At 47.8% G+C, this 23,265-nt stretch overlaps 1 protein-coding gene and 1 long non-coding RNA gene across 2 annotated transcripts in view; one reads left to right on the top strand and one right to left on the bottom strand.

The window, feature by feature from the left end:
- LOC143652997 (uncharacterized) overlaps positions 1–21,897 on the top strand; it is a 47,703-nt gene extending 25,806 nt beyond the window's left edge. Inside the window, exons 2-3 of the long non-coding RNA XR_013161003.1 lie at positions 21,606–21,682; positions 21,820–21,897. This is a non-coding gene — a long non-coding RNA (uncharacterized LOC143652997). The remainder of the gene's footprint in view (positions 1–21,605; positions 21,683–21,819) is intronic.
- LOC143652996 (mothers against decapentaplegic homolog 9-like) lies at positions 1,404–18,958 on the bottom strand. Its single transcript, XM_077124367.1, is given in 7 exon segments — positions 1,404–1,587; positions 5,424–5,680; positions 8,626–8,763; positions 8,766–8,843; positions 16,369–16,584; positions 18,551–18,826; positions 18,829–18,958. Coding segments are annotated over 7 exon segments (1,239 nt in total). The 3' UTR covers positions 1,404–1,443.
- Positions 21,898–23,265: the final 1,368 nt, after the last annotated feature.

The raw sequence follows: 23,265 nt of genomic DNA, 5'->3' as shown, positions 1-23,265 counted from the left end.
AGAGAACACTAGTCATGTCTTTCTCGCATGATCATTTCTATCCTGAATACACTTTAATGAGAACAGCTACTGTGACACTAATGCTGAAAAGAGTGGAAACAGAACATATAAATGGAGGAGCCGCTCAGATCACTGAAGCGCCGTCTGTTGCGAGCCCAACTGCCACCTTAAATTAAACATTTCTAAGCGGGTGCAGAGTGGGTGGGAATCACCTATATATATGAAAGTACCTAGAAATTTGGGGAATTTAGCATTATCATTCAAGGGAAAAATAGGAACTGGTTTTTAAAATAGCATATGTTTAAAAAAAGATGTGCTATTATTCAGTCCCCTTGTTCCCCCGAAATGATAGGGAATTATGATATTTTTGTCATTTTACTTGGGGAGTTATTTCCAGGTATGAGATGTTCACGTTCTGGGGGCTACCAGATTTGACAAACTTAACCAATAGAGATGCTGAGTTAGATAAGCGAAAAATATGATCCAACATTGTGCCGAGATTTTTCTCAAAGTCTGCACCACTGTCTCTGTAACCTGCAGACAGTCAAGCCTTCTTCTAGAGGCTAAGCAGTAGGGAGTGTGAGATGTGTGCAGACTTAGGGTGCTTCTGTGCACCCCTCTGCTTCACACTTCTGTTCTCTCCGGGCAGCCCAGGTGTGCAGGACGCCTGCCCTGAATGCGGGAAAACAGGGACACGAGCTCCTACAGGAACCCAGGCAGCTCCCTGCGTGATTCTTGGCCCAAGTTCTGGTCTTACCTCGCACTTGGAGAGCATAACTCATTCCATTCTATTTTCATACTTACTTCCCCATATTAGATACATTTATTTCTCATGATAGTAGATTATGAGGCAACATGACCTAAGCTTCACAGTTTCTTTCTTTTCCAATCACAGTTTAAATTTGTTTAAAATGTACCATTAATATCAGCACAACGGTCCAGCCGTGGGTATTTCAACTTCAGACAGAAAATCACTGTGGCCTCTCTCACATAACTGATTTCAAAGCTTGTTTCCATTTTTAAGCCAATAGCACAAAAGAGTGAGATCATTTAAACTACATGGGAGGACGGCTTGGTTTGGCCTGATTTGCTCTAGCACTGCTAGTACCTGTTTCCACGTATAAACACCGTAAGGCCCCACAACATGCCTCAGAAGGATGAGACCGACTACAGCTGCCTTTTGCTCTGCCAAGGCCCTCCGAGCACTACTGGCACAGGTGCTGTCATTCGCTCCCTCCCACAACAGGCCCAGTAGATCTGCTCCTCCCATCACACCATACTGGCATGGGGATAACGAAACAAATGGTGATAAGAACATAAATGGTGGCCATTATTTGCACTTCCACATACTTAGAAACCTCCGTTAATTGCAGATCTGCACGGGCATTAGTCGCTGCCTGCACCAGCGCCTTCTCCACGGAAAGGCAGCTTAAGAGAAGGCCGTTAAGACACGGAGGAAATCGGGCTGTGCGGAGAGCCCATCTGGGTCAGAACTTTGTCCAACCACTGCAGCGGCCCGTGGAGGTGGATTTCGATCCAGCAGGGGGTGCTTGTGACATCCTGGCGGTGGTACTCGGCTCCCCAGCCCTGAAAAACAGAAGGGAGCCCAGGGTGACTGAGGGACAGAGCTCGGTGGGCAGGGGCTGGAGCTCGAGAGAGAGGGGTGGGGGCAGGGACTCTCCCTCTGGTCAGCACTGTCCAACTTCTGCCCTCCCTGGGATCCTCACATGAAGGCAGCCCCGCGCAGCCCCTTTGTGCTCAGCACACAGACCGAGAGATGGATGGGCTGTCAGTGTGGCTGAAATATGGCAAACCGCTCTCCTCATCCACAAGGAAAGAGACTCGGATTTAGATCAGTTCCCTTTCTTGTGCTGGAGACAGCGTTCTGCACAAAAGAGTTACTTATTACAGACCAGAGGTTAGATCTGAAAGTTGCACACAGAACTGCAGGGCATTCCTGAATACTCAAGCTTGTCTCTCCTCCCTCTGTCTGGCCACTTCTGGCAATGTCCCGCTTATTGCCACTTGTACAAGAGACACTAAAAGAATAAGAGAATAAATTTGTGTATTTTTCTTTGCATATTAGGGGTTAGTGAAAAGTTATTTTAAAATGAAGGAAGATTACAGCCAAACAAGTTGGTTTTGTTATTGGGAACAGCAATTCTCGGTAGTTCGTTTTTTCTGAAAACTGACTATAAAGATGTTTTCCGTTTCCAGAGATGCCCACTGACCCGTGCCATCTGGCAGCTCTGGATATATTAGCACTCGTCCCTGTGGCTCTTGGAGGGCCCTGGCACTTGGCCCACACCTCCCAGTCCATTTCCTCTCCCCCAACCTGCCCCTGGCTCCCGAGACTAAACCCACCCCACCCCCACCCTCACTTGCAACCGGCGATCTTTTCCATTTCAGTGAGAACACAGAAGCAGTCAGAAGAGAATTTCCACAGCACTTGCACCCAGAAGCTCAGCCTTGCCTCCTCTTGGCACAGAAAAATGACCCGTGTTTCCAAAGAAGCCAGCCCCTCCGTCTGTGCACCGGGCTCTCCTCACTCACCTTCTCAGGAGGTTCCAGCAAACCTCAAACCTCCCACTCTCTCCTGGATCACTTCCAGCCACACAATCAGGCCGAGATATCCCCTTTCTTCATAACACTGTTCTCGACCCTGCCTCTCCTGCTGCTCATGGCCCGACTTCTGGGAACGCTTCTCTAGCAAAAACCCTGCAAAGAGCTGTCCGTATGGGCTGTCTCCCCTTCCACCTTCCACTCTCTCTCTCCCATCGCTTGTGAGCAGGGCTTCACCTCGGCGGCCAACGAGGCGTTCAGGTCACAAAAGGCCTTTCCACCGCCACCGCTGATGGCCGGCTTTCCGTCCTTGTCACTTGGGCAGTGTCTGATTTGGCGCCTCCCTCGGAGTCCTGTCCTCTCTTCGCCTCCAAAGCACTGTGTTTCTCGGTTTGACTCTGCCAGCTGCACTTTCCCTCATTCCCTGCTGGTTCCTTTCCCCCTCTCCGTTCTCATGCAGGTGTGCTCTGGGATGCAGTCCTGGAACCCTTCTCTTCTCTGTTTAAACTTGAACCTTGGGTGATCTCACCCAATCTTAGGAAGTTAAATACCAACCCCTCATGCTGACAGTTCCCAAATTTCTAACTCCAGCCCAAATCCCTCTCCCTAAATGCAGACTCATCAATTTAACTGGGAGGGAGGACAGACATCTCAAGCTTACCATCACCCACAGCCCACCTCATCTGACACCCAAGCCCGGACTCCTGAGTCTTCTCCGTCTCTGTGGAAAGCAACCTCACCTTTCCCGCTGTCCAGGCTAAGAATTCTGGAGTTGTTCATGGCTCCTCTTCTTCCCTCACACCATATAGAGCCCCCTTCGCTGCTCGGACTCTCCCACACCTCAAGCCCTACTGGGGATCTCCAGGTGGGAGCCACCAGCACCTCTCACCTGAATGCTGACTGTCACGGCCTCCCAACTGGTCTTCCCAGCCTCCACCCTGCTTTCCTCCCAGCAGAAAGGCTCAGGCCATGGAGATGCTCTGCTCGAATCCCTGCAATGGCCTCCTCTCTTTAGACTGAAGGCCACAATCCTTCCAGTCGCGTGTGGAGCCTTGTGCCCTCACACTGGTCTCCTTGCCATCCCACGAAGCTTCCAGGCCTGCCCCTGCCACAGGGCCTCCGTGCTGGCTGTTCCCTCCACCTCCACTGCCCTTCCCTGAAGGCCAGAGGCCCAGCCCCCTCATCTCCTCCGAGCCTCTCCTGGTGTGATACCCTCCCACCTTTGGAGATGCAGAAGGAAAACACCCTGGGGGAGCTTCATGAAACAAGAAGCCTGGAGAGAAAGCTAGAGACATCGCCATGTTCATCACGCACCTTTCCAGTTGAGAGACAAACCCTGAACGTCATCGCCCTTTCTTGAGTGAAGGTCACCTCTTGTTGGTGCCTTAATTTGGACGTTTTTATAGACTTGCTTTCACTGGGACATTTTCATCGCCTTAGAACTGTAAACTTGCAACTTAATAAATTCCCCCTTTTAAAAGCCAAAAATAAAAAACAAAAACCAAAAAACCTACTCAGTTTCTCTTCAGGCTGCAGTGTGCTTTCTCTTCCACTCAGTTTGTCTCCCTCCCTCCCTCTGAGACTGTGAGTGCCAGGAGACGGGTCCCTGGTCAGTCACGGAGCGCCTGGCCTGGTGTGGGCGATGGGCAGCAGAGTGAGGAGTCTCGAACTAGGGAAGCCCAGGGGTGAGTGGCCCTCACTCCCCAGCAGACACCGGTGTTTGTCACCTACAGCATACGCTAAACTGGTCATCTGCAGTTAGATTTGACAGGAACTTATTTTTGTAAAGGTTCCTGCAATGTTCATAACAGCTTGTTTTCTGTGAGTTGTGCAGTTTGATGGGTTTAAATGTTGTGCATCGAGAAATACATCTAGCAGATCTTAGGAAAATCAAATTTTTATGCAAGCTAACCTTACAGTGAAATAATTACCTATGAGATATTGATGGGCATATCATCCTAATTTTACAAACACAGACCTGGAAGAAAATAAGTCAAATGATTGTTCATTAATGGCAATTTAATGCCCTCTGCTGGCTCTAAAGCAACAGAACATTTGAAAAGATTCCCAGATATTTATTACTGACTTCATAATGTAAAAGTGCTTTTATGCCTGCCCATGCAAAAAACAAAATGCTTTTAAAGTTTAACAGTAAACTTGAATAGTATGGCTTTCTTGTGAAAAGGAAATGGCTTCAAGAAGCCATTTTTTAAAATTGGAAACCATATTCCTGATTCTTATTTTTGAGATAACTACCAAAATTCTAACTATAATAAAAATATAATTTGAATATACAAAAATAAGACAATTATTTTTCACGGTAACTTTTTCCTTCCCACTAAGCAACTAAGCTTGCTTCTCCAACCTCAACACTAACCTTAATAAAATTTAACTGCAGAAACTCAGCAGATACTATAAACAGAACATCTCTCTGTCAGAATTTATCAAACTCACCTTGACGTTTCCATCCCAACTGTTTTCATCTTTAGAAGAGCAATTACAGTAGAGCCATTTCCACCCCCTGTCGCTGATCTATGAATATCACCTCCTGCAGTTCTCTGCACTCTTTCTATGAGCAAGGTCCCTGCCTTCATTTAACTCAAATAAATTCAACAAGTGTTTATCAAGAGGCAGCAGTGCTCAGCAGTGAGCGTGACGGAGAGAACGTCCTATAAAATATTATCATCACTTTATCTTCTACATTAAAAAAAAAGATAGCCACCTTATCTTGTTTGTCTCTCAACAGTACTATGCTTAAGACCTTTCCTGCACGTGCTAAAGCAGACCGTCTCCCAGGACAGCTGCTTCCTAGGACAGCCGCTGCCTGCCTGCCAGTCCCCCACCCCCAGGTGGCCCCTCACCTTGAGGAAGCTCGTCCTGATGGTGCACATCTTGGTCAGCTCGTAAACCACCTCGAAGCTGTGCTGGACGGACTGGGCCAGCAGCTGGGCGAACAGCTGGTTGTTGAAAACCTTGAGGCTGCAGCCACTTGGGAACTTACAGACAGTGGCTGGGTGGAAGCTGTGCTGGTAGTTGCAATTGCGGCTCTGGACAAAGATGCTGCTGTCGCTCACACACTCAGCAAAGACCTCGCCGCCCACGTAATACAGGTGCACGCCTGCAGAGGCAAGGACGGTCACCACCAGCCGGGCCCCGCGGCCTCCAGGACAGCACCCGGAGGCTGACCGCGGTCACCCATTGCTAAGTCCGCGTTCCCAGCAGAGCCCCTCCAAAGGGGCCGGCCACCACGAGTCCCGTCACCCCAGCACAGTAGGAAGCTCTCTCAGACGACGCCTCTGTCCCATGCCCCTCCTGGCTCACTCTGCTGCTCTCACGCCGCTCCCTTGCGGTTCCTAAGAATGTGGCAGGCCGGCCTCAGGGGCTTTGCACCTGCTGCTCCCTTCGCTTGGGAAGTGTTTCCCACAGTCACAGGGATAATTCCCTCCTTCAGCTCTGCTCAAACGGCCCCTTTGCAGAGAAGCCTTTGCTGGCTGCCTGCTTAATCACAACGTGCCTCTCCCCACCCCTCCCTTGTTTGTTTTTCTTTCTGGTCATAGACTATAGCTCTTACTCGTTAATCATCTGTCTTTCCCCCGGGAGGTAACCCATAATCCAGGAAGGCAGGGACTTTTCCCCACCACTTAGTATCCCTGGTACCCAAAATGGTCTGGCTGAGAGTAGATGCTTAATAAATATTTGTGGGGTGAATGAATATCTCAAAACTCTAACTGGCCATATTAATCAACTGCCCAGAGCAAGCTAACGTATCACGAAGTAGGAGGGCCTTTTGCAACAAACTCATTCAGGCTGGTGCTCCCAGAAGGCTGGACCACTCAGAACCAACCCATGACCACCCCTGAGAAAAGAGCCTCCAGCCTCATCAAAAACCGACGGCACTTGCTTCAAAAACATTCCAAGCCAACTTTTTTTTTTCCCTGCCATGCTTCCTGGCATGGCTTGTAGGCCCTCTACTTCTTTTTGTCTTCATATTTGAGCAATTCCAGAGCGGATCTCTGAGAAGTCGGTGGCTTTGTCCCGGGCGGGTGCAGGAGAGCGGAGCAGCTCATCTAGGGAAGCGCTCAGCTTCCCGGGGGTCAGGACAGGCATCCCCTGGCTCCCACTCAGGTGGGCCTTAGCCTGACCGAGGTGTGTCTCGGTGAGCCACCCAGGGCCCCACGTCCTCCTCGGAGCACCTTGAACAAGCGACTCTCAGAAAGGTTCCCAGAAGATATTCTTACGTGGAGCCCAATCCACAGAGCCCCTGAACAAAGGGCCCTGCAGCCTTACGTTTTAACATCTGGCCTTTAGAGTTTACTGAAGGTTGTTATAAAAATCATTGAAAGTGAAGCTATGCCTAGGAAATGTGCTTAAGAATTCAGCCAAAGGAAAAATTTTATTTCCTTTTGGATAAAAATTGCATTCCACATTGCGTTTCCCCTTCTGTGTTCTCTCTGTCAGGAAATCGAAAGCAAACTTTGAATCACCATCGGCGCTGACCCTTTTATGGATGACATATCATTCTGCAGCCCCCCTCTATTTTTCATTCCATTGCAGAAGTTTCTCATAATCTACCTCAAAGGCTGAATGGAAAGAAACAGAATTTATAGACAATTAAACAACTGCCACTGGAAAACAATCAACAGCAGTGAACGAATCTGACCTGCATCTAATCAATGGCTTGTGGCTTTACCACAACAGGAGAAATTCAGGAAGCCTGTCGGGAAGATGGTAGAATGTGCTGTGTCACCAAGGGGCATGACAAACCACTCCGGAAACTGAAAGAAAAGGCTCGCGGCTACTCTCCCGAGGGGGTCTGCATGCGTCATGGGGGGAGGAAAGACGAACTGACGCTGAAGGTTCTTTCCACCTCCTCCCGGGGCAGCTCGGGGTGATCCAGCATGTCTGACACCTGCGAGGTGGACACCTGGGAGGCAGCAGGCCAGGCTGCTGTAGAAGGAAATGCCAGGAAGGCGATGGCCCCAGCCTCACTGCCACCCATCACACGACAAGGTGGGCTTCAGGGGGCCTGTGCCCAGGCGGCTCCACCAGGACAGTTGCCACCCCTCGGGGCCTCTTCTACAGACCTCCAAACATGGGGCATTACCGTCACACACTGGCCACAAAGGACTGTGACCCACTGTCACGGGTGGAATAGCCCCCACCCCGCATCCATTCATATCTACCTGGAACTGGGGAGGGAATGGATTTGGAAATGGGGTCTTTGAGATGTCAATAGCTGGGACAAGGCTGTACTGGGGTAGGGAAGGCCCCATGCAGTGACCAGTGTCCCCATAAAAAGACGGACACTGTGACACAGACACAGAGGGGAGACAGAGGCAGAGAGCAGTGTGAGGCCACCACGAGCCAGGGAGCGCTGGGCATGGCAGGGAACATGGGGAGCTAGTACAGGCAAGGGGGACAATGCCCTGAGGTCTCAGTACCATGGGCCCACAGGCCCCCGGGCTTCAGGCTTCGGCCTCGGAGCTGTGAGAACAAACCTGTTGTTCCGGGCCCCTCTGTTAGGGCAGCCCTAGAAAGTTAAGGCAACTCCCTCATTTCCAAAGTCACTTTGCCTGATACAGTAGCCATCCAATCAGAGCTCCCCGTCTTCAGAGTTTATCTTAGCACTCTTAGGCAATTTAGAAATAAGACATAGCACCTCCATGCAGCCAGTTCACCCTGCTTTCCTATTGACCACATGGTTTGTCTTCTCAATCTCCACACCCCGTCCCAGCCGCCCCCAAGATGGTCTGCAGATTTGGAGGGCTGAGAGACTAACCCTGAAACTCCATGCTTTCAGCTCCAGAACTGCCTCTTAACCTGTCGGCCACCAAGTTACCTACCCAGGCCCAGGTTACCTACCCGCCCCCAGGTTACCTACCCGCCCCCAGGTTACCTACCCTGCCCCCAGGTTATCAGGGTCCAGGTTACCCGGCCCTCAGGTTACCCCCAGGTTTCCCAGCTCCCAGGTTATCTGGCCTCCAGGTTGCCCACCAGCCCCTGGGCAGCCTCGACCTCCACATCAGCGCGGGAGGCTACAGCGGCACCCACCCCGGCTCTTACCCCTCCCGATGTGCCTCCTGGTGTCCTCTATGGTGGAATTCCTGTTCACGGTGGACAGCAGCCCCAGGCAGAACCGGCTCCTATTGTTGGAGGGGTCCGTGAACCCGTTGACCAGCACGCTCGAGGAGGCCTGGAACTCTCCCCCACGCGGCTGTTGAGCTCGTAATAGGCGACCGAGCACCAATGCTGTGGCTCCTCGTAGCATACGGGCCGGAAATCTGCAAGAGAACAAGCCTGGGGTCACAGTGGATGAAGCGGGCCCACTATCAGGGTCCTAGAGGTGGGGGCAGGGGGGGGTGTGTGTCTGCAGGACCACAACTGCTACTCTGTAGCCTGAAACTAGGCAGCGCAGTACAAGCTATGGTCAGCGGCTCTGGTTAGTTCTCGTTAGTCTCCCTGGTTAGAGAACTGGTAAATGCATTTACTAGTAATGAGGGACCAGGTAAAGCCGTTGAGACCAGATCAATGCAAAGTTTGTCACTTGTAAAGGAAACGCAGCCCAAAGGAAGCTGGTCCGTCATGTCATCTTTACATCTGAAAGGGCAAAGAGAAGCTCCATGGCTATGTTCTAACAAAGTAGAGATAAAAACATAATAATTTGGATAGGGTAAAAAACAAATTAAAAACTTCCCTTGCATTTCAAATTAGCAAAAGAGGAAAAAGAAGTTGCATGAAAAGAGGCCACACTTACCCTCTCCTTCCTGTTACATGTAGGACATTTGGTGATTTATGGCATAGGATGCTTCATAGAGGGCTAGACCCTACATCAGGAAGCCCACCCATGCATGCTGTGTTTTCACCCTAAATACTGAAAAGTTTTTCCAGTAACCAACCAAATTTCAGAGTTCTTACTTTCTTTACCTCTCATTGCCTTTCTATGGACGATATCACCTCTTTTTCTTGAATATCTTAACAATTCTTGTATCTAGAATGCTTCTGCATTGTCAAACTCTAGATGTGCTAAAAAGTTAATGAAACTGATGGATTAGGGGGATATTCTTTGATTTACAAAAGGACTTTGCCTATAGAAGAGCTCATGTTGAGATTCCTCCAGCTGAGCACTCCTTCCTTCTCGGAGTTTGCTTCGGGAACTGCAGCCTCTACAGTTTTTGTGAGAACCCAATTTACCATACTAATGCAAATGTTAATAACAGAAAAAACTGTGTGTTGGAGGGGATATATATGAAAACCCTGAACTTCTCTGTAAACCTACAACGACTCTAATAAAAAAAAATCAGTTTTCATCTACTTCTTAGGGCAGCCCTCTGGCTAAATGATCCATGTGCTGGTTTGAAAGGATGTTTGTACCCTAGAAAAGCCATGTTTTCATCAAAATCCCACTTCGTAAAGGCACAATGATCCCTATTCAGTACTGTATGTAATTAGATCATCTCCTTGGAGATGTAACCTAATCAAGAGTGGTTGTTAAGCTGGATTAGGGGAGATGTGTCTCTACCCATTTGGGTGGGTCTTGACTGGTTTACTGGAGTCCTATAAAAGAGGAAACATTTTGGAGAATGAGAGATTCAGAGAAAGCAGAGAATGCTGCAGCACCACGAAGCAGAGACTCCAAGAGCCAGTGACCCTTAGAGATGAAGAAGGAAAATGCCTCCCGGGGAGCTTCATGAGACAGGAAGCCAGGAGAGAAGCTAGCAGATTACGCCGTGTTCACCATGTGCCCTTCCAGTTAAGAGAGAAACCCTGACTGTGTTTGCCATTGTGCCTTCTCACTTGAGAGAGAAACCCTGAACTTCATTGGCCTTCTTGAACCAAGGTATCTTTCCTTGGATGCCTTAGATTGGACATTTCTATAGACTTGTTTTAATCAGGGCATTTTTTCAGTCTTATGACTGTAAACTAAGAATGTATTAGATTCCCCTTTTTAAAAGCCATTCTGTTTCTGGTGTATTGCATTCCGGCAGCTAGCAAACTAGAACAGATTTTGGTACTGGTGAGCGGGGTGGTGCTGCAGTTTGCAAATACCAAACATGTTGGAGCAGCTTTTTTTTTTAAATTTTTTAAATTAATTTTTAAATGAAAAAAATGACAAAAAACACAAATATTCTTAACATATGATCATTCCGTTCTACATATAGAATCTACATAATCAGTAATTCACAATATCATATAGTTGCATATTCATCATCATGATCATTTCTTAGAACATTTGCATCAATTCAGAAAAAGAAATAAAAAGACAACAGAAAAAATTTCATACATACCATGCCCCTTACCCTTCACTTTCATTGATCGCTAGCATTTCAATCTGTTTAACAATTGTTTCACTATTATTTATTTTTATTCCTTATGTTTTACTCATCTGTTGATAAGGTAGATAAAAGGAGCATCAGACACAAGGTTTTCACAATCACACAGTCACATTGTGAAAGCTATATCATTATACAATCATCTTCAATAAACATGGCTACTGGAACACAGCTCTACATTTTCAGGCAGTGGAACAGCTTTTTAAATGGATAAGGGGAAGAATCCGGAAGAGCTATAAGAACTTTGATAGAGTAGGCCTAGAATGCTTTGAAGAGACTGTTGGTAGAAATGTGGACTCTAAAGATACTTCTGACCAGGCTGTAGACAGAAATGAGGCATGTGTTATTGCAAACTGGAAGGAAGGCGATCCTTGTTTTAAAATAGCAGATAATCTGGCAAAATTGACTAGTGGCTTTGGCTGCAAGGCAGATTAAAAGCCATGAACTTGGATATTTAGCAGAAGAGATTTCCAAATTAAATGTGGAAAGTGCAGCCTGGTTTCTCCTCACAGCTTATGGTGAAATGTGACAGGAAAGAGATAAGCTGAGAACTGAACTCTTAGGCACAAAGAAACTAGAAATTGATGCTCTGGAAAATTCTGGGCTTCCAGGAAGGGAGACCCCCAGAGAATAGTGCCCCAAATGTGGAACCAGTCAGAGAAAGCCAGGATCGGACATCAAGTTATCCAGAAGGATATGTGGAAACTCCTTGTCTGATGGGCATGATCCAAGGCTACTGCATAGAAAGCCAACGAGAGGGCTGTGGGACCTGTATAAACAGAGCTGCTGCCAGTCTGGACTGAGGAATTCAGAGAAGAGACACATTGGAGGAAAAATAACTTCAGAGGCAAAACCATAGAGGCTGAGGTCTGAAGTCAAGAAGCCTCGGGCCAGGAGAACAGAGCCGCCCAAGCCCCCGAAGAGGGTGATTTTGCCCCAAAGGCAGAGGATGGGCCTTCCACCTGGTTGCAGTGGAAGAGTCATGCTGCCTCAGGCCTTGGAGAGGGGGAAGCACATTCCTTGGGGTTTGGGGAGAGCCTGGCTGCCACCACATGGTGGGGTTGACTGTGTGCCCTGGAGATGGCAGGGAGCCCGGGAGCAGCCCCGATGCTTGGAGAGGGTGGAGCCGAGAAAAAGGTGGTCTCCCCAGTATTCCCCAAGGTTGCATTTGGAGAGAGGCAAGCTTCTGCTTAGGCCTTTGGAAAGGGTGGGACTGCCGCTTTCTAAAGCCTGGAAGATAAATGATTCTCAGACTTTGAAATCTAATGGACTTTGTCCTGCGGGTTTTTGAAACTGTATGGGTCTGGTGACCCCTGTGTTCTTTCATCCTTATGGATATGCATATATGTATTCCATGACCCATCCTCCATTGTATGTTGGCAGCAAATAACTTGTTTTGGGTTTCTATAGGTCCAGAGCCAGAAGATAATTCTGCCTTAGAACAGACAATGCCTGTAACTAACTTTGATAGGAGTTTGTATGTTTCTAACTTTGTATCTCATGTGTATTGCTACTGAAATGGTTTAAGGATTTCTGATATTGTTATGGAATGAATGTATTTTGTATATGGGGAAAATACGTCTTTTTTAGGGTCCAGAGGGTGGTCTGTGCTGTTTGAAAGGACGTATGTACCCTAGAAAAGCCATGTTTTAATCAAAATCCCATTTGGTAGAGGCAGTACAATCCCTATTCAATACTGTATATAATTAGATCATCTCCCTGGATATGTAACCTAATCAAGAGTGGTTGTTAAGCTGGATTAGGGGAGATGTGTCTCCATTCATTTGGGTGGGTCTCGATTGGTTTACTGGAGTCCTATAAAAGAGCAAATATTTTGGAGAATGAAGGAGATTCATAGAGAGCAGAGAATGCCGCAGCACCGCAAAGCAGAGAGTCCACCAGCCAGCAACCTTTAGAGATGAAGAAGGAAAATGCCTCGCGGGGAGCTTCATGAAACAGGAAGCCAGGAGAGAAAGTTAGCAGATGACACCGTGTTCACCATGTGCCCTTCCAGCTGAGAGAGAAGCCCTGACTGTGTTTGCCATGTGCCTTCTCACTTGAGAGAGAAACCCTGAACTTCACAGGCCTTCTTGAACTAAGGCATCTTTCCCTGGATGCCTTTGGACATTTCTATAGACTTGTTTTAATTGGGGCATTTTTTCAGCCTTAGAACTATAAACTAGCAACTTATTAAATTCCCATTTTTGAAAGCCATTTTGTTTCTGGTATATTGCATTCTGGCAGCTAGCAAACTAGAACACTCCATAAACCAGCAATTTTCACTAAAACCAAAAAGGGGGCAAAATCTCCAACCTGCAGAAGTTCCCAGTTCCACACTTAACAACACCCACTACCAACTTCTAAATGCTATGTCCCAATAAAAAGAAAATAGCTTATTCTGGTAAGTAGAATGATAAATAAAACATTCAGTGCATGGTGCTGAGAACCGCCAAAATCAAAACACACAACTATACTACCAGCTCCTTAAACGCATGTGCAATGACAGGCCGGTGCCTGCTGTTTGGTTTATTCTGGGGTCATAGGAAATGCTCTCATGAAGTAGCTACATTTAGCTGTTCACCTGCAAACGTGCCCCCGCTGGGCAGTGACAGCATGTGACAACGGTCAGCAGTGGCCCTCCAGTTCCTGGGCCTAAATGGCGGGGGGAGTGCAGGAGCTCCCACGAGGAACATTCAAGGTGAGACCCCCACCGAAAGCCTGGCAGACCCTCCACCTTTCAGGCCGCAAACACCAGGCTAGGAGGGCAGCCTCCTGTCAAAAGTTCCCTTTGCCTGACAGGCCGTTTTGAGGTGATACCGAAGAAAGCGGTTGTTCCAAGACCCTAACTGAAGGGTTGATGAGTTTTCCGTCTGAGGAACTGCAGAGCTTGAATTACTTCGTGATAAGACTTCAAATGTTGGAGTGGTCCTCCTTGCCTCTCTCAGGAGCTCAATGGGCTGTTACCTGGCTCTCACAGGATGGGGAAAGCGAAATCTTCTCTGAAGTCAGTTTCATTTTCAGCTCCTAGGTTGCCACGGTCCATTCAAGGGCCATGGGGACACTGTCCCCGAGACAGTTCAAGATGTGTCCCCAGACCCAGCAATGGTGGACCTTCTGACCCTACTGTGGTGCTCAAGGGGGGCTGGGCAGGGCCCTTCCCCAAATGGGGCCCCCTGGAGCAGGGCCAGCAGGTGTCCAGCAGAAGCTGTCACAGAGGGGAACCCAAGAGGCTGGGGAACAGCAGCCTCTTTAGGAAAGCTCTCAGAACCTCTGCTTTCCTCCCAGGACTTCCTGAGGTCAGCTCAGAACTGTCTCACTCCTTGGCTGTGGCTGGCGCAGGCAGCCGTAGCCGAATTGAATTGAATTGTTCACTTCTGCAGTTGTCACTTTTTTAAGTGTGCATAAAAATTATGAGTGGAGCTTGTTAAAAATGCAGAATCCTGGCCCCATCCCCAGAAATTGGGATTCAAAAGATCAATGGTCAGAAGCAGCCACCTGCTTTTTAATACGTGCCCCCCAGAATCTCTTGGAGGTGGTCCAGAAACCAATGAAACCAGAGGTCAAGCATTCCTGACCTTGTGGGGAAATGAACGCTGACCCCGGTGAGAAGGACAGGTGTCTCTTAGGGAGCTGCTCAGGGCAAACTCTCTGTCAAAGGAAGGGCCAAGCCAGTTAATCTCAAAACTTCCTTGCATCTGCTGCCAGGGTGGCCTCTTGCTGTTATCCATTCTGAATGGAATTACTTTCCTCGAAATGTGAAGGGCTTTATTTCCTCCGGAAGAAACCAGCGGCCTCCACATGGTGACTGATCTGGTTTTCCACGGTGGGAAGGGGAAAGGAGTGGGGACCTGCGAGTTTAGCCAGTGCAGAAACCCACGTGGGCCCGGAAACCTTCACAGACTGTTTGAGGCCAGAACGATTCTGCCACAGAACCCTCCCCAAGGCCCTGCAACAGGCCTGTCCTCCCATGACCCCTTCCTGCCGTGTCCCTTGCTCAGCAAGCCGGCCCCTCGGGCTCCCCCTCTCCCCTGCCTCCACGTGACTCACCCCGGCTTCCTCCCCGCATCCCAGCCTCTGCCCACACCCGAGTGCCGTCACTGTGATCTCTACAAACTGCTCCAGGTCCTCATGGTGACCTCCAGGGCCGCGGCAGGGCCCCTCAGCCTCTGCTGTTTTCCCCGTGACTGCTGTCAATGTTGGCTGCAACCCCAAGGTCAGAAACCACCGTCTCCACCACCCGCGGACCTCCAGCACCCGAGCAGGTCCCCTGGCACCCAGCGGGTGTCCAACCATGACTCAATGTCAGTAAATCCTGTGCCTACAGCCCTGAGCTCTGGTCCAGGTTCCAGGTGCCTGTGTGGCCATTCACTCACTCAACAAGCAACGAATGAGCGAGCAATTATGTTCCAGTAAACAAACATAAAAGAAGCTCACAATTTCTTTTTTACCACCCGATTATTAATTATTAACCCCTTACCTCAGCGTGGTACATTTGCTACCATTGATGAAAGCACATTTGTGTAACTGTCCTATTATCTCTACTCTCTGGTTAACGTAGAGCCCACTGTGTGTTGTGGATTATTTTATTTTTATTTTTACTCTAGTGACATATACCACCTAACATTTCCCCTTTCAGCTACATTCCAATACATAATCAAGTGCAGAGTTCACAATTTAATGGGAGAAAAGACACACAAGCAATTATAAAATATTGTGTGATGAATGCAATTGTAGGAGTAAATGTAAACTGTTGAGGGGCAAAAAAAGAAGGACCAAGAAGGACGTGGCAACTCCCTCTCTATTTTCCCACATTTTGTATGTTCTTTGAGGAATGGGACAATTCTTATTTATCTTTTAATTTTCCCTTTTAGGACTCTAAGACAGTGCTTGGATATATTAAGAGTTCAATGAATACCTGTTAGATAAAGGAATATATGAATGAATGAATGAGGCAAGTTGTGATGTCTGGCGCCAAATGCCCTTACTCATATGCCTCTAGGAACTGGGTTACTCAGGATTGTTTTCCCTCATGCTTCGGAGCTTGGTCAGCTCAGCTAGGCCCACCTCTGGGACCATAGGCTTGGGGTGCCTTCCCTGCACGGGCCTACGCTCCCTCTCCCTTCAGCCTGTCCTTAGTGCTCATTCCTGGCTTCAGGAAGCACGCTGGGGCTGGAGCACTCACCCGGGCCAAAGGCAGAGCACAGCCACGACCTTCCTGCTTGGGCCCCAGACGCACTTCCCTCCTATGTCTCCCCCCTTTAGAAGCTTCCTTGGAATTTCCCAGGAGCACTGCTCAGGTGCATTTCCTCCCTCAAGCTCCCAGAGCAGGGGTCCCACAGCGAGGCCAGCACATGCTCTGGCCTGCCTACCTGGCCGGACTGCTGGGGGCCTGGGGGCCTAAGCAGGTTGGGTGGGGGGGGGGGGCGCACAGTGACCGCCACCGTAAGCGTGGCAGGTGCCCATGGCTCTGACTCACCTGAGTGCAGACACGACCCCTCTGGCTCCGAGCAGCTCCCCGGGGACAGTGGGAAGGCCAGGCCGGGTGAGGGCAGCGCAGCCCGGGGCGGTGGCGGCGGGCAGGGGCAGGGGCCGGGGCAGGGCCCGCTGTGCAGGGAGGCGGTGCGGAGGCGGGCCAGCAGGCCGAGCTGCGGGTCGCACTTGCTGTGTCGCGGCATGAGCACTGGTGGCAGCACTAGGACCAGAGAGGGACATGGGGTCAGCATGGCTCATCCACTCTGCACCGCGGGCAGGCCGGCCTTGGGCGTGCCCATCCTCCACCCCATCTGTGCGTCCATCTGTCTGCTTGTCCATCTGTGGTGGGGAGGCTGCCTTCCACCATGCCTCGTGCCATAGGACCCTGTTGGTTGCAACCACATCTCTCCTCAGCACGGCATCACCGTTAAGGAAAGAGAGGAGAGGGAAGTGGTCTGGATGTCAGCACCCCAAAATTTAGACTCCCCCACTCATTCCTAGCGTGGGAACCTCCCGAGCGGCCCTAACTCCCAAACTCCTTGGGCGCTGCCAATAAAATCCATTTGTTTTAGGCTTAAGTTAGCCAAAATCTGTTTCTGATTGCTTGCAATAAAACCCTAAGTGATGCCCAGAATAACATTTTTCTCTGCAGAGACCATGCTGAATGATTTAGATGCCAAGCCTAAATTTCAGGCGCAGCAGTGCTGCAGCAATAAAACCATCTTATTTGTCCTTACCAGAAAGACTAAGAGTGGCTAACTGAAGGATAAGCAGTGAATCATAATAAACATGCCTGAAAGACATACAGTAGTAAGAAAACCTATAAATAAAGTGTGTCCGTTTTAGCATGCTCCTTCTGGGGTCCATTCTGGAAAAAGAACACAAATATTCTCTACCCGATTCCATGTGGAATTGAGAAATGCATTCAGATTCCCAAGGGCAAGGGTCGCAGGTAACCGAGGAACTAAAGGGTCACCTGCCTGGCCTCCAGAACACCTCCCATGACAGATGTTGACGTACAGCCTGTGACCACATGAGTTCCAAACAGAGGGGCGGGAAAATGGAGGTGGGAAATGGTAAAAAAAAAAAAACATAGCAGAGAAAAGTGGCCCAGGGCCGAAGAAGGGTCTGAGCCATTCCACTGAAAAACAGCCCAAGGGCACAGCCCAATGAAGGAAGAAAAATCCAGACCTATTCATGCCTCCTACAACTTCCCTGAGCGAACATGCCAGCCTTTGGCTTCCTAGGATGAGGCAGGATGGCCAACCTGGGAGAGGACATCCCTCAAAACTGTGCTCCTGAGCAGAAGGCTGCAGGGACACTCGATCCAGAGAGAGAAATGCAGTGGGACACTGTGAACAGCTGGTGTGAAGGGACATCCCCCAAAGCGTTTACACATGCATGCACACATGCACACATGTGCATGCACACATCTACATGCGTGCACACATGAGACTTGTACACATGTGCACACATGTGCATGCTCACACGCGTTCACTCATGCACACAGACACATATGTGCATGCATACACACGCTCGCAGACACACATAAACACATGCTCACATGCACACTCGTATGCACGTATGCATGCACACACACACACGCACAGGAAGAATGAAGACTTAGAGTGGGATTTTACAGTATTTGAAACAAGCTCTAAAAATCTACTGCCAGTCTTTCCCCTGCCCTGTCGTCAATCCAGGAAAGATTTCCAGAGACTCTTCCCTCGGCTGTTTTCAGACCCGGACCTGCGTGCCTCCCGCTCTACCTGAGCTGGGAAGAGGCGGCCGGCAAAATCTCCTTTGTTAGATAAAGGTTAGTCACGGGTTGGGGGGAAAGTTGGATTTTACTGTTAATCATATCAAGACCATTCAAAGCCTCCAGAGCTGTGAAAAGATGCCGACAACTCCTTCCAGGTCCCTCGAAATAAAACAGCCTTTTCCAAACATCACACAAAACTCACAGGTGTGCTGAAATCAAAACATCTTTCTGGATTTCCAGATTACAATGTTTTGGCTTCATTTCCTAAAATGGAACCCTTCCCTCTCTCTCCTCCTTCTCTTTTTGGGTGGGGTTTGTGTGTGGGGGGCGCATCACTCTCTTGCTGGTGCCCCATATCTACCTTCCTCTCCTGAGACGCCAGCCCAGCTGTAGAAGGCCCCGTGTCCCCGTGACGAGCACTCACCCGGCGTCTCCACGCGGCGGAAGTGGTAGGGGTTGATGCACACCTCTTTCTGCTTGGAGCCGAACGGGAACTCGCAGCACTCCAGGGCCTTCAGCTCATGGTGAGACTGGAGGTCAGGCCAGCGCCACACCCGGCAGTAAATGATGTGGGGCATGTCCTTGCGGTGAGACACCTGCAGCCGCCCATCCAGGGACCATGGAATGGTCACACACCTGCTGGGCTGGCCCGGATAGCTGAGGGCCCTCTCCAGCTCATCCATGGCTCCTTTCTTCTTCTGAGCTTCTTCACCAAGGCGCCCACTGCCTTCTCCGCCCACTTCTCCTCGTCTCCTTGTTTCCAGCCCAGCAGTCTCTTCACTGCTGGGCTGGTGAAGCAGAAGAGGGAGCTGATGGGCGTGCTGGCGAGCATGGGGGTGGCCCGCAGGAGTCCAGAGCAGAGAGGAGCGGCGAGGTGGTCGTCACAGCAGCTCTCCAGGAGAGTCTGAGCACGGACCTTCCTTTTCTGCCAGAGGCAACTGTGATGGACTCCAGTTGGGAGATGTTGTGACCGTCTCCAGAGCTGGCCAACTCTGAAAAACAAGATGAGATTTCATTGTGCTTAATCGGGGCACTTTTTTGAGAAGATGAAAGTTGGCTATGAGGAAGAAGGCATTCTTCAAATGTCTTACACTGAAAGCTCTTGGCCATCCTTGACTCTTGCTACTCCTTTATTTCCTACAGCCCAGCCTCAGCAATTCTGCCTTCAGGGTGTCTGTCAGATTTCTTCCCTTTCCCTCCGTTTTCACCAGCCCCTGAGGCCTGCTGGCCCATCTACCGTTCACCTGAGTCACTGCAGGTGACTGAAGCTGCTTCTCTCCTCCTTTTCCCAGTTCTAGTCCCTTTACTTCCAAACACTCCTTTTGTTAAGCTACTCTCCCACCTAAGAAACCACAAGGGCTCCTAGGAGCCAGGTTTCCCTCTGTCTGGGTTTCTAGGGTCTCTGTATAATCTTTGCTCAACCTACCCATTCTTTCTCATTTAGAGTTTGCACAAGGAACCCATCTTCCCCATAGCAGATAGATAGGAATGAAAAGGGAAAACGAGTCACCTCCACTCAGGCAGAGCCACTCTTAACATACATTCTTCCAAGCTAACTTCTAGGTTAATGGTCCTCAAAGTGTGGTCGGAGGATTCCCAGACCCTTCCAGGGAATGGGAGAGCCCATGAGAGCCTCTTTTCCAACAACGTATCTAAATTATTTTTTATTTTCTTCATGTACGTTCACCCAAACAACATATTACAAAAGATTGTATAGCAAATAGGAGAATCTAGGTGTCAATGATTAAAACAGACATTAAAGAGATCTGTAGAGCTGTAAAACAACATTCTTTTCGCTAAGTTTTTAATAGGGGTTTTTCCCACAAAATTTTATTTATGATAATACATAAAGGGTATATAATTGCTTTTTGAAGAATCCGTAATTATTTAACTATTTCTCAGCTTTAATTCCTAAAATGGTAAAAATGGAAAGATAAAACCTACATAAGCAAAAGCTCCTTGTAGTTCTTAATACTTTTTAAAAATGGAAACGAGTTATGAGACCAAAAGTTTTAAACTGCTTTTCTAGAAGTCACAGAGTCATAAATGCATATGCAAGTAGTAATGCCATCACATCTGTTATTCTGCCTGAAAATCAGCAACTTTCTTCTTTGCCTTCTCATCCAAAGGAGACATTGTTTTCCAGTTTTTCAACACTTCTTTTAAAATTTCCTGGGACAGAACTCCATTTTCTTTTCTATAGAATAACTGGTTTAAAGAGAACATGCCCCTTCTCCCAGATCATAGGAACCTCATCAATGTTTAAAATAGCTTTTGGTAACATATTAAAGCATGCTGACTGATTTTAGTACCCTGGAATCTATCTAATTGATAATCCCTAGTAATTGCCTGTTTAATATGCACTACACGTAATTCCCTCCTTCCCTTCTCTGGAGAGAAAGCTGTACCTTTCCAAGTCCAGTTATTTAAACGTCTTTGGACAAAGAGGTGTTATAAAACCCATGCTTTCACTACCATTAGCAGGTCCAGTTACCCCAAATTGATGACATTTAATGAAGATAAAGCAACATTTATATTACTCTATCCCTCTTGCGGGCATCCTTTTGCACTGTGGAGAGGTAAACTTTGGTGCAGAGGGTTGATAACTGTTCATTTTACTTGGCAGCCTAACCTACATTCAGTTCTATTTGGAAGAACTGGTTTCATGGCTTAACAATCATGGATTTATAAAGTATAGTTGTCACCATGTTCGGATTCTGCTTACTTAACAGAGTCAGGCTGCTTTAAGCAATAATTCAAAAGAGAGTTTTAAGGAGAAGTCACACAACACAGAATAATCTATTCCAAAAAAAACGAAATTCTGCTTAGTTCTCCATGAGATTTGTTATTAGTAAACTGTGGCATAAATCTTTAAGCTGGTAGAGTAAAGAAGTAGACAAAAAGTTCTTTCTAAAAATATTTAGCTGAGTTAAGTAAATATACTTTAAAAAAAACTGTTGGATGTGCAAGGGTAGTTCCGAGGTAGAATTCTCGCCTGCCATGAGGGAGACATGGGTTTGATTCCTGGCCCATGCACTGCCCCCACCCCCAAAACAGCAAGCAAAAATAAACAAACAAAAATTCAACAAATGTTACTACAAAAACAGGCTACTCACATGGAAAAATAATAAAATGTGACCTGCCATACAGTATACAAAACAGAACAAAAAAAACTGTTGCTCCATGAAACAAACGACAGCTCTGTGAAGCAGTACTTTTAAACTGTGGGTTCCTATCAATTACTTACATGTGAAATTAATCTATTAGGTCAAACTGGCTTTTGTAAAAGCAACAAAACATGAAAAGAGTATACTGCAGAGCAGCTAACCCCTAAAGAGTGAGCATTACTTTGTTAAAACTTTTCATTCAGAGGTTTATATTTTGTGTGAGGAGTATGTGTGTGTACGTGTGTGTGTCAAAAGTCATGATGCAATATTTATAGTGTATCTGTTTTGTTTATTGTGTATTTGTTATCACAGATAGCAAGCAAAAACTATGAGAAGCGTTACCCGTCAACCGTGCATTTCCTCCACCCCATCTGTCAGGCTCCAGTTTGGTGAGTGACATTTGGGGATCACTGTCCCTCCTTACCCCTTGGGAAAATCCCAACTAGCCCAGAATCCCAGGCCTGAGAAACCTTGGCTCCCTGCAATCTGATCCCAAGGCTGCATTTTTTTTTCTTGGCATGGGCAGGCTCCGGGAATCGAACCCAGGTCTCCAGCATGGCAGGCAAGAACTCTACTCATGGCTGCATTTTGAACCCTTATAATAGTTTCACAGTGGCTCCAAGACTGATATCATTGCTGCAAGACACAGCTACTGTCCCATTACACAGAATTTCTCGGATTGGGGTGGGGGTGGGGGTGGGGCAGAAAAGTTAAATTAAGAATCTCAGAGGGATAAACAGCAAATTCCTGACAGTGGCCTTCAGGAAGGGACCGAAGATGACAGGAAATTGTAAAACGTTAAGATTTAATAAAGCCAACAGTTGGGTACACAGATGTCCAATTTCTTATCCTCTATATTTATCTATTTATTTTTCATAGAAAAACTAAGTGTAAAACAATGAATCAAACTTGGGGTTTAAATAACACTAAGGCTTCAGGTTCTTGTTTATGCTAGAAGTGTCCACTTAGCCATGCAGTGTGGCGTAGGGGTCTTGTCACACTCAAAGCCCTGCAATGTTTCAACCACTAGTAAGACAGATGACCAACTGGCCATTTCCCTGAGGTTCAAAAGGGCAGCCCCCACCCACTTCCCTGGCGCAAGTTTGTTCACAGAGTTGGCCTGGCTCATGTTATCAATAATTTCAATGCCTCCTCTCATCCTCCAATTTGCCTTGGCCTTCAATACTGTAAAGAAGGATTTTATAAAGCTTAACAGTAGCTAATTTTTCCTGCTTAATTTAGCTATTTACATATATTTTAGCTTCTGAATGATAGAAATATCCAGCAAAAGCATTTGTGTCATTTTATATTCACTGCTATGCATTTGGTGTGAGTTAAGAATTGTAAAGAAAAGAGTTATGGGCCCCATCAGGCTAAGAAAAACAACCCGGGACTTCCCAGGGGCGGTTATCTGCTGCCTTGGTTATGCAAGGTTGTAACTGCTGGAGGAAGTTTATCTAAGAATGCAACTGAGAAGGTTGAGTAAGGGAGTTTTGCACAACGAGACAGCTGCTTCTTGCATAAAGCAGCTCCCAAGACTCATGCGCGAAAAATGTTTGTTATCTGCTTCTTGCAAAATGTTTGTTATCTACTTCTTGCAAAATGCTCGTTATCTACTTCCTGCATAAAGCAGAACCTGTAACTCATGTTCAACCCTCAAACCCCACCCCCTTATCCTGGCCCTTAAAAGGCTTCCCAAACCCAGGCTCGGGGCTCTCTGTTCCTGCATGTTCAGTGAGCCCCACACATGTGTGGTAAATAAACCCCTTGCGTGTTGCATGAGAAAACGTCTCTTGGAGTCCTCCTTTGCGTGGCAAAACTCTCGAATTCTTACAATACCACCACTGCCAGGCTGAGGGTCTCGACAATAATTAAAACAGAGCACTCGAGGGTCATTAAAAGCATGAGCAGGAGTTGTCAACAGTGCCTGAGTTACTCCATTCCTAGAGAGTACAAATAAGAACAAAATAAA

This window comes from Tamandua tetradactyla, chromosome 13, assembly GCF_023851605.1.
Source record: "Tamandua tetradactyla isolate mTamTet1 chromosome 13, mTamTet1.pri, whole genome shotgun sequence".
In the NCBI taxonomy this organism is placed as follows: domain Eukaryota; kingdom Metazoa; phylum Chordata; class Mammalia; order Pilosa; family Myrmecophagidae; genus Tamandua; species Tamandua tetradactyla.
Note: the sequence above shows the minus strand (reverse complement) of the source record. Positions and strands in the feature narration are given on the sequence as shown.